Raw genomic sequence first — 11,016 nt, forward strand, 5'->3', positions numbered from 1 at the left:
AGTAGTAACTATTCTTTAAATCGACGAGGGTCCTTGTTGGTTTTGGAGGAATTAATAATAATAATAATATATATATAATAATATTCCACATTCTTATTGATTTAGTTATTATAAATGCCAATAATACCCGTTAATTCCATAAATATTTTTTATTGAAAAACCAAGGTTGACAGAGTCAACACATTATAAAACAGATAATCACAAGGAGGCACTTTAAAAGCAATAATTTGTTTTTAATCTTGTTTTAAAGGGTTAATGTACACTTATCTGATTTTGTTCATGTTGTTGCATGTTAACATTTATTTTGATAACAGTTGTTAGAATAGAATGTTATATATTCTATAAATGTAATAATTGAGTATTACATGTCATCTGCAAATGAAAATACTAAACAAGAAAAACACCATCTCAGACATTTGCCAACAACATTAATTGACACACAACTTTTACTGTTGTCCTTTTTTCATTCACACACACACACACACACACACACACACAATACATCTTTTAACCATATACAGTATACGTGTTTTTTAACATATGTAACTGCAAACAAATTTCCCTTTTTAAAAGCAAAAACAGACAAACAATTCCCATACATACTGTGCAAGACCAAATATTTCCGTTCTCATTGACAGTAACAATATTAATGTTGACAGTGCAGTGATCGTACCAACAGCTACAGACGCAGACATTCATACAAACAAGATACACCAGAATTTTCAACAAAAGACTTGAGATATGAGCTGGGTACCCACTGAAACAGCAATAGTCTTCAAGGAAGCTTTTGGGAGGAAGATCCAGATTACAAAAAAAAAATACAAAAGTCTTTTTTCTTAAATTTTGTCCATTTAAATTCACTTGCTCCTTTATACAAATAAAAAGGTATCGAGTAAGAAAAGTCATTCTATATCCACGGCTCTGTGTGGATCTCAGTGATTACAAAAGTTTTTTCTACCCTCCAAAGTTTCATGGGATTCCTCGTGCGTTGAGATGCTCCACCTGTATGGCAGAAGCCTCCACGGTGATGCAGAGGTCTTTGTGAGGGGATATGTCAGACACACTAACAGTTTTATAGTGCACATCTGCAGAAGGTACTGGTTTGTATTGGTTCAAGTCGAATATGCACGGCACACCGACCGGCTGGACGAAGGCATTGCTCCTCTCAGCTTGGCTTTGCCTGTTTCCATCCGAGCTACTTCCTCCTGCGTGACCGGGGCTGTGATTCTGCTGGTTTGATCCGGGTAGAGACGGAAGCATATCTGGGGTGTGTTTTCGCATGTGCTTCATCAGATAGGTTTCCTACAGACAGAGAAAGATACATATTAGGATCATTTTTAAAAAGAATCGGAAATGCTGCTCATTGATGGTGAGAGATTGGGCGCTGATGTTTGTACCGAGGTATATGTGTGATTGCATAAACCACAGGAGTAGAGTTTGTCGTGCTTGACTGTGTGAGAGGACAGATGAACCTCCAGGCTGGCTGCGTCTACATAACCACGGTTACAGTGGAGACACTTATATGGTTTATCCTTGTTGTGCTGACGCCGATGAGACTGTAAAAGATTGACAGAAATATTAAAGTGAGAGTTTACCCCCCAAAAAAATCATGATTTGCTAACACCATGTTGCTCCAAACCTGTCAAAATCTGAAAGTGGAAGGGAAGCAAGGGTCGTTAAGCTCCAAACAGCATCATAAAACCATCATAAAACAACTTTGTTTGTTTTAAGTGTTTAGAAGGTCTACAATAATTTAGTGTAAGGAACAGGTAAAAACGTATGTCACTATACACTGACAATGTTGCTCGATTGCTGGAGGAGGGTTCTGCCAAATTCAAGAATTGAAAAAGAAGAACTGAAGAAGAATGAATGAATGTGAATATAAATTGAATCGGCCACATCCTGCAGGAAGTGATACTGGAATCTAAATCAGAATGACAGAAAGATTTAATCCCTTCATCTACATATACTACTGTTAAAAATGTGTCAAGCGAATATTCAAAAGTTTGAAAAACGCTCTAAAGAACTTGGCTATTCTAGGTGAAAAATAAATTTCTTTGAATTTCAATTCATTCGAATTGTACTTTCATGTATAGAAACTGAAATTTAAATTCTGCACCCTAAAGATAAAACTGAATTCTACGTCAAAAACTGAATTGCACATCCTTTACTCAGCCACCCTTCACCTTCAATTAATGGAAAAACAGGATACTTTTGTAATTTTTTTGTAAATATAAATTGCCTTTATAAATTTAAATACAGAAAGAGAGTATGTCACCTGCAGGTTAGAAAGCTGAGTGAAAGACTTCTCACAATCAGGATGTGAACATTTGTATGGCCTGTCTCCTGTGTGGATCCTGAACAGGCACAAAAAAAAGAGATAAGACATTAATGGAAAACTCAACTGAATAATAAAGCAGGTGCAAACACCAATCAAAAAGAAAAGACACAACTGAAAAGAACACATCCTGTGTGGTACCTGTGGTGTTGATGCAAGTGACTGAGCTGCCTGAAGGTCTTTTGGCAGTAGTTACAGGTGTAAGGTTTGACTCCTGTGTGTATTCGTACATGCTGAGCAAGGTAGCTTGTGTTGGCAAATGATTTCGTGCAGTGAGCACACTTGTGAGGTTTGGCTTCTGTGTGGCTTCTGCAAAGGAGGAAAGACCAACATGTTTACCCAGAGGCTCATTCAATAATTTATACACACTACACAAAGATTTGACATAACAATGTTCTTCATATCTACAATCACTCTGCTGACCTTTCTCGGGTGGTCCCTATCAGTACCGCCAAAAATTGTCAAAAGTGTCCAGTGTATTTCAAAGTCATTTGGAAGTGGTATGGTAGGTGCTTGAATGAGGTCAGAGAAAGGGCAGATCCATTTCTCAAAAAAACATTAGCACTAAATCCTCACAGGAGCCCAATCCCATGTCCAAGTGTGATCAGGAGTGGACGAAACCTTTGTGTGACCTCTATTTCAGAGCGGGGCAGAACCTCATAAAACTTCTACACTGCCATGGGACGATAATGTAGAGTCAAAGAGAACTGGGCTTTCACTGACAGCTGCAATTTCAGTTCAATCCTTCAGTCGGTGTGTGTGTGTGTGTGTGTGTGTACGTAAAGCTCCACAGTGTGGTGTAAAAGTTTAAGTAGTCTGAAGTAATAAAAAGTGTGCCAGAGGAGAAATAAATTAAACAAATAGAGAAAGAAATGAAAGGGAAATATAGAAAAGAAAAACAATAATTTCCTTCTTTGAAACCTGAAAAGTTTTAGTTTCTTCTAACAATTTTCTTCTCCAGTACATCAGCGAGACAGATTTAATGTGTAATCTGCCCACTACACATGGTGACATCAACTGTGCCATTATAAAGACTGTGGTATATAATTACACAGTCCATTACACATAAATTTACATATAAGCAAACTATCAGCAGAGTATGTTGCTATAGCAACAAGCAAGAGAGGACGAGGCCCTGATGCCATCCTTTCCAGCGGGACTGCAGAATGTCTCAGAGGGCAGAAACCCAGAGCACTTGTCTGTGTTCAAAAACTGCTAGATGGAGCACAACTGAAAGCACAATGCAGAGGTCACAAGAAGCACTTTAACCACGCAGGCTTTTTGTCGGTTATTCATGAAGTGGGCTGAAAACACTGTCAGCTACTGCTTTGGAAATGGGAAAAAATAAATAAATAAATAAATAACATATATATATATATATTTATATAAAATCTCTCTGACACTAGCATTAGGCTTTTAAGAAAATAATGCTGTTAGAATAAATGTAGATTTGTCAAGCACTTTTTACATGACATATTCTAAATCAACATGTTACATTATTATCATTTTTTATGTGTTTAACATATGTAGTAAATATTTTAAGTCAACATCTTAACTTTGACAGCCCTAAAAATACATTATGTTAAATAAGTATATTTTCTCTCAAATTTTTCTGCACACTCACTTGCTGCCCACAATAATAATAATAATTCCTTACATATAAATAGCGCTTTTCTAGGCACTCAAAGCGCTTTACATAGTCAGGGGGTATCTCCTCATCCACCACCAGTGTGCAGCATCCACCTGGATGATGCGACGGCAGCCATAGTGCGCCAGAAAGCCACCACACACCAGCTTACTGATGGAGAGGAGACGGAGTGATGACTGATGAAGCCAATCAGCGGATATGGGGATTGTTAGGACCATGATGGTCAGAGGCCAATGAGTGAATCAGGCCAGGATGCCGAGGTCACACTGCTACTCTTTTCGAAAAGACATCCTGGGATTTTTAATGAACACAGAGAGACAGGACCTCAAGTTTAACGTCTCATCCGAAGGACAGTACTGCAATACTGGTCCTAGTACCAATCATTTTAATGTTTATTAATATGTTCAAAAGACCAGAATACAATAACCTCCAGGTGGCTGCAAATAGGTGTGTGAAAAATAAATCTAAAATGGTTTCACTTGTCAGTCCCGACAGCCTTTTAGGCAGCGCACCGACATACAACGGCGTTGCACTATGGAAGTCCCGAGTTCGAATCCCGACGAGAGGACCTTTCCTGATCCTAGCACCCTTTTCACGCTCTCACTTCGTTTTCTGTCAGTTCTGATCTGTCCTATCATAATAAAGGTGAAAAACGCCTAAAATAAATAGTTTAAACAGTTTCTCTTTATGCTAAGTTCATAACCACTCCACTCACAGCTGCTGCTTCAGTCTCTTTTTTCTCTAGCAAGATCAGCATTTAATTAGCCATAGAATGAATTTATGAGCACATCAAATTGGCGACTTTACAGATGCACACTCTAACTTCGCCTCAGTGAAAAACAGAAAAGCTACAGGTGATGAGGAGCTTCAGCTAAACAGTGAACTACAGTCAGAAGAAATGTTGTCAGGCCTTATGTAAGTAAAAAGGAATTTTTCCTTTCCTGTTCTGTCAGACATAATATTTTGCCCATACCCTGTATGATTTCATATTAAAGTGTGAATAAAACTACAAGCATGCGCGTCAGATCTGCATCACATTCAGCAGCGGCAGCTCTTAAAGTAATAGCAGCCAAATAATCTAATAACCAAGATACAGTGGTGTCTGTTAATCAAAGAACAAAAACAAAAAGAGGAAATAAATAACTTCTGTAGCATTAAGGATTTATATATATTAAGAATTCAGTGTTTGATAATTATTCCTATTTGCTGAAGGGCACATGTAAATATGACATTTATTATATTGGGTTTCTGTGAAGATTGATAGCTCTCAAATAAACTGTAATGCTGAATGGTTATAGTCACTGGTTAAATATTAGGAAAAAAGAACAATTTAATAGAGACATCAGTAGTATTGGTATCAGTGATGTTCACCTGGATTCCAGATTCCATTAAACAAATATTACATATATACTGTCTTTATGTTGTTTGATTAACTTGAAAATTGAATCTGAAATTACTGGAATATAAAAGTATATTCAAAAACGTTATTGTTAGGTAGGAATAATCACAATTAATTTCAGAATAAAAAAACTAATTTGGGATTTGTTAGTAAAAAATTTAATTGACTGAGAGCACATAATTATTGATTTAAATGTGTTCGTTTGTTTGTCCTATGGTATTGAACTCTAAAATTAGCTATTCATTGGCTTTATCATATTTAAAGATAAATATCATCCTGTCAAGATCGGCCAGAATTTTAATACTGCTACATCAATACACTGCACAATACTTGACAAAAGTATTATTTATTTATTTTACACATTATATTTTTGTGATGCCGCGTAAGTATGTGATGCATTTATAACTACTGATTTGAGTGTTGCATTTTTTTTTTTAAAGTACAGAGCTGCAATATCAGCCATTTATTGGTTATATATGAAAATAAATATTTTCTTATCAGGATTGGCCAGAATTGTAATATCGCTGCATCAATACACTACACAATACTGGACAAAAGTGAAGTGAAGCATAGTATGATATCAATGTGTATCATGTCAAGAGGAAGGACCACCACACACACTCTCCATCACCCGCCTGCTTTGCCACAGACACCCACACACAAACACACACACTCTTAAGGTGCGGTGCTGAATACCGTGTGTGCTGCTGTAAGTGACTGAGCTGTCTGAAAGCCTTCTGGCAGTAGGAGCAGGTGTAGGGCTTGGCACCGCTGTGGATGCGGATGTGCTGGGCCAGGTAGCTGGTGTTAGCGAAGGATTTGGAGCAGTGCGGACACTGGTGAGCTTTGACCTCCGTGTGCGACTTGGAGTGCAGCTGCATGTCTGATTTATTGCAGAACGTCAAACCACACATCCGGCACCTACAGGAAGAAAAACACACACACCAAGGGGAGGACAGAGGGATAAGAGAAAATGAAAATATGGCAGAAGACAAAGTGCAAATGGAAACGGGACGAGGAAGAAAAGGAAAGTTACAAGCTTGGTCCATCAATAGTGAAAGGAGAAACATGAGACACGACAAACAGGCGAGAAGGAGACAACACAAGCAGGTGGGTGAGAGACTAAGAGGTCAACAGAGAACGATCCAGAGGGAAATCGTAGACTCTAGGCTCCAGAAAAGAAAAACGAGAAGGTGAAGCCAGAAACGCAAGTGCAGATGGGCAATGAATGAGCGACAAAGCGGTGACAGGAGTGTGTCTGTGTGTAGATGAGGTTGTACATGCTGCCTAAAAAGATAACACGCTTTCTACTCAAGCACAGCAGACAAACACGCAGATATGCACATTGCGAAGCCTTTAAGCCAGGAGTGTGTGTGCGGGCGTGTGTGTGTGTCGGCCGGGAGGGCCATGCATTGCTGCAGTATGAAAATAAAGTGACAAAGGAATCTCTGCCTCTGTCTTCGCATCTTCTAATAGATCGTAAGAAACACACACTGAGTGCATGCTGAGCCAATGTCCTGCTGGAAAGTCCTACCTGTATGTTTTTCCACCCTCTTTCCCAGCATGCCCTTCTTCTGGAGACAGACTGTAAGGGTTGGCAGAATGATGCTGCAGAGAAAATGAATTTATTATGAAAAAATTATTGATTATTAATTATTATATAGGACGATCTTTGATTATAATAAAAATAAAATAATAATTGAGAGTGCAAGTGTTAGTTTTTTTTTTTTTAATAAATAAAAAGAAGAGTAGATAAAATAGAAATAGAATAGAGTGCTTGTGTTAGTGCAGTGATCCTCAAATTGGGCTTGTGAGATTCATTTTCCTGCAGAGTTTGGCTCCAACACTAATCAAACAAACCTAGCTGTGATTTTCTAATGATCCTGAAGACACTGATTAGCAAACTTAGGTTTGTGATAAGGGATAGAGCTAAACTCTGCAGGAAAGTGGATCTCACGAGCCAGATTTGAGGAACACTGTGTTAGTGAGACAAGTGTAGAACATTTCTATTTATTAAAGAAATCTATCAGCTTCCACAAAATTGCAACTGTTTTCAACACTGATAATAATGAGAAGTGTTTCTTGAGCACAAAAACCACATATTAGAATGATTTCTGTACAATCATGTACAGACAATGAAGATTGATAATTCAGCTTTGCCGATTTATTCACAGGGTAAACAGTGAAGGATTCACTGGAATAAATTACAATTAAATTATATTAAAATGCATACATTTTTAATTGTAATAGTATTTCACAGTTTTATAACTAAATGCAGCCATGAGAAGAATAAAAACTTTTAAAAAAATCTTATCTGGGCTAATCACATATACAATGTCAATAAGGATGACCCTATATGCATTGTTTTCATACCTGTCCTGAAAGACCCAAAATCAAGGGATCTGTCCCAGTAGGTAAGCCAACCCGTGGGAGTGATTCTTTCTTCTTTCTGCCTCGTTTCGATGGTAATGGGATGATAACCGGTGAGCAGGGCACAGAGTCATTTTTCTTATCTGGTGGAGTCATGCAAGAGTAAAATGCTTTAATTATGTGAGCCAAGACTGATGAGACAATAAGTGTATCTGTTCCTGTTTCAGGCATATTGCACACACAAAATTAGAGTGCAATAATGCCAAGCAATGCAGACAGACATGTACCCATGAAGGTTGCTTGAAAAGCTGGGTACAAGATTCACTTGTACCATATAATAATGATGATGATAAACTTATCAAGCACCTTTCCTACACATCAATGTAACTTCACAAGAAAGAAAACAAACTGATAGACATGGAAAAGCAAAAATATAAAAAATACTGTAAATATCAGGACACAATATTGCAAAGAAAAAAATAAAGATGTCAGAGCAAATGATGAAAGTCATGGCTGCTCCTTCTTGTGAACACATCTCACATCATTTTGATTGGAAATGCTAAAAAGTATTTACAAAGCAATATTGTGGCAAAAATCATAGAGTGTGCATGTTAATGTTTATGTGAAATAAGGTGCATTACCAGTCTGGACTGTTATCATGGTGGTGGATGGATGTCCAGGAATAAGGGACTGAGCAGATGACACTGGAGACACCAGAGTGACCAGACCCGCTAGAAAGGGTGAGACAGCGATGGAAGATTTATGAAAGTGAATGCAAGTGCAAATAAACTAACCAGAGAAAGCCCTGTAATCAGTAGTGATTAATATTAAACACACGCATGGTACCTGCTGTCATGATGCCGGTAGGAGGTACTGGCAACACTGTGATACTGTGTGAGGACTGAGACGGTTGTGCATGCCCCTGTTTTAGTGTCCTTGCTGTCGTTGTATCCATGGGACCCCCAGCAACCGCCACCACTGCTGTGGTGGGATAGTGGGAGGGGCCATGCGAGTAGGTGGGGCCTTTGTCCTGATTAAGCTGCTCTTTTACCCTATTGAGAAATACAGCATTCTCAATCTAAAAGACAAAAACATTTGGTTATTTGTTAAAAACTGTATATATAACAAAAGGTTTGGGTTTGGTAAGTTTATTATGTTTTGTTTTTGGTAAAGAAAACTTATATGTTCACTAAGGCTATATTTATTTGATGAAAAAAAACAATTAAAAAAGTGAAATTTAGAAATATTTTTAAGATTTAAAACAGCTTTTTTCTTTTTTTTTAAATATATTTTAAAATGTAATTTGTTCATATGATGTCAAAGCTGATTTTCAGCAGTCATTATTCTGGTCTACTGTGTCACATGATACTTCAGAAATCATTCTAATATGCAGATTTGGTGCAAACAGTTGTGCTGCTTCATATTCTTATGAAATTAGCAATTCTTATGTAAATGATCTTGTACGGTTTTATTTTTGCTTTAATATTTACTTAATAGAAATAAAAAAACTGCACTTACTTGAAACTGAACAGAATTTATAATTTTTTTGTGACATCTTAAAATGTTTTATTATCATTTAAATTAATATATTTTTTATTATTATTTTTTTTTTTTACTCTTACTGATCCTAAGTTTTTTAACAATAGTGTATACAATGTAAAATACAATATAAAACATGAAAATACATTAAGTTTGAAATATATTAATGCTAACACAGGCCAGGCATACAATTCAAATGTAGACAGTTTAAATGTGTATATCAGTGAGCTTACCTGTCCCTGTACAGGGGACCAGAAATATGAAGAATTAAAATGGGAATCCTCCATCAGCCCTGACACAAGAAAGTAAACATTTTGATAAGCAAAAACTGTGCACACACTATAACCTTTGACCTTTTAAAGTGATAGGTCAGGGATAGGGACAGAGTTATACATTATATATTTACCTGTAGTGAACATAAAAAAGATTCACAAAGAAAATAATAACAATAGTAAACGCACATTTTATTAATCAACACTTTCAATAACACAATTATATATGGAATTGGACAATATGACTTGGAAATTTGATCCAGGAAGAGCTGGGGTCTGTTTCATAAAACAAGTTTACCAAATAAGCCAGGTTCATTTCAGTTAGTCCGACTTGTTGTCACTGGTTAAATATTAAGTCAGAATAAATGAAATAAGCCTGTCTGTGTGTTTAGATATACTGTTACAGATGGCGGGTTCACATTAGCTCTTGTGTTTATCTAGCGTTAGAGGATGCGTTTATCATGTTGTTGCAGAAAAGAGAGTGCGCTTTGCTTTATTCTTTATTAAAAAATAATAATTATTATTGTAAAATCGTGTTATTTGATTGCATTAAAAATTGTCAAATATTTATCTACCAATAACCCATCCCATCTAAATATCTGAATATTATTGACAGGCTGCGGCGAATCTACTGATCGATGACGAAGGCGGACCTGCAGCCCAAAGCATGACGTGACCCGCGCACGTTCACGATGCTGCCTGATAAAATAAAAAAAAAGGAAAGGCGAAAAACGATAGAAAAAAACAGAACAAGTAGGGAAAAAAACGTCGACGCTGGGACCCAGGCGGTTTTACGCAGACTTCCGGCATTTGAGTCTCGGCGATCGGGCGCCAGCAGCGCCAGCGGCTCACATCAACAGCCAAAAACAAGCTTCAAAGTGAAACATAAAGACTGATTACCAGATCTCAGAGACTTTTACTCCCCGCCGGGGATTTCCTCCGATCAGGGTAGTGTGCGAAGTCTTTCCGAACCCCCCCCCCCGATCGAAGAATTTCAATGAGTTTTTTTTTTTCCTCCCTTGTATTTTTTTTTTTCTATTTTTTTTTATCTTCTCACGGAGTTAGCCGAACTGTCTACACAGCACTTCCTCCTGAGCGGCACGAACGATGCCCGTGCGTCCTGACGTCATTTCCGCCCAGTAAGGTCAAACATGTCCAGGAAAATAGTTTTAGGATGCCAATTATCCTGTTAACTAAACTGCACTATTTTATCTTATGAAAACATATATTTAGATCTTGAATTTATTAATAGCAAAATGTCACATTGTGAAGAAAAAAATCTATATATACACAAATATACACAAGGTCCAAATTAAAGATTAGTCCTTTTTTCAATTTTCTAGTCCTTCAGATATATATATATATACTACACAACAATGTATGTCCAACCAAGAACCTTCCCGATTAAAAATTTGTGGGAAATGTACAATAGCCAGGGAAACATCGGGGG

The 11,016-nt window shown here is 37.2% G+C and overlaps 1 protein-coding gene across 3 annotated transcripts; it reads right to left on the reverse strand.

Moving 5' to 3' along the window:
- Positions 1–478: 478 nt before the first annotated feature.
- znf384b (zinc finger protein 384 b) lies at positions 479–10,672 on the reverse strand. Of its 3 annotated transcripts, none has more exons than XM_052579143.1 (11): positions 10,467–10,672; positions 9,528–9,586; positions 8,602–8,807; positions 8,397–8,486; positions 7,759–7,898; positions 6,920–6,993; positions 6,082–6,306; positions 2,480–2,647; positions 2,279–2,357; positions 1,398–1,556; positions 479–1,302 (listed from the first exon to the last, which is right to left on the reverse strand). In XM_052579143.1, the coding sequence occupies exons 3-11, from the start codon at positions 8,708–8,710 to the stop codon at positions 970–972; spliced, it is 1,377 nt and encodes a 458-aa protein (XP_052435103.1). In that variant the 5' UTR covers positions 8,711–8,807; positions 9,528–9,586; positions 10,467–10,672; the 3' UTR covers positions 479–969. The 3 variants fall into 3 exon arrangements, with proteins under 3 accessions (XP_052435103.1, XP_052435102.1, XP_052435104.1); XM_052579142.1 differs by having other exon boundaries at positions 8,602–8,833; positions 10,467–10,671; XM_052579144.1 differs by lacking the exon at positions 6,082–6,306 and having other exon boundaries at positions 8,602–8,833; positions 10,467–10,669.
- Positions 10,673–11,016: the final 344 nt, after the last annotated feature.

Source organism: Carassius gibelio, chromosome B16, assembly GCF_023724105.1.
Source record: "Carassius gibelio isolate Cgi1373 ecotype wild population from Czech Republic chromosome B16, carGib1.2-hapl.c, whole genome shotgun sequence".
Taxonomy (NCBI): domain Eukaryota; kingdom Metazoa; phylum Chordata; class Actinopteri; order Cypriniformes; family Cyprinidae; genus Carassius; species Carassius gibelio.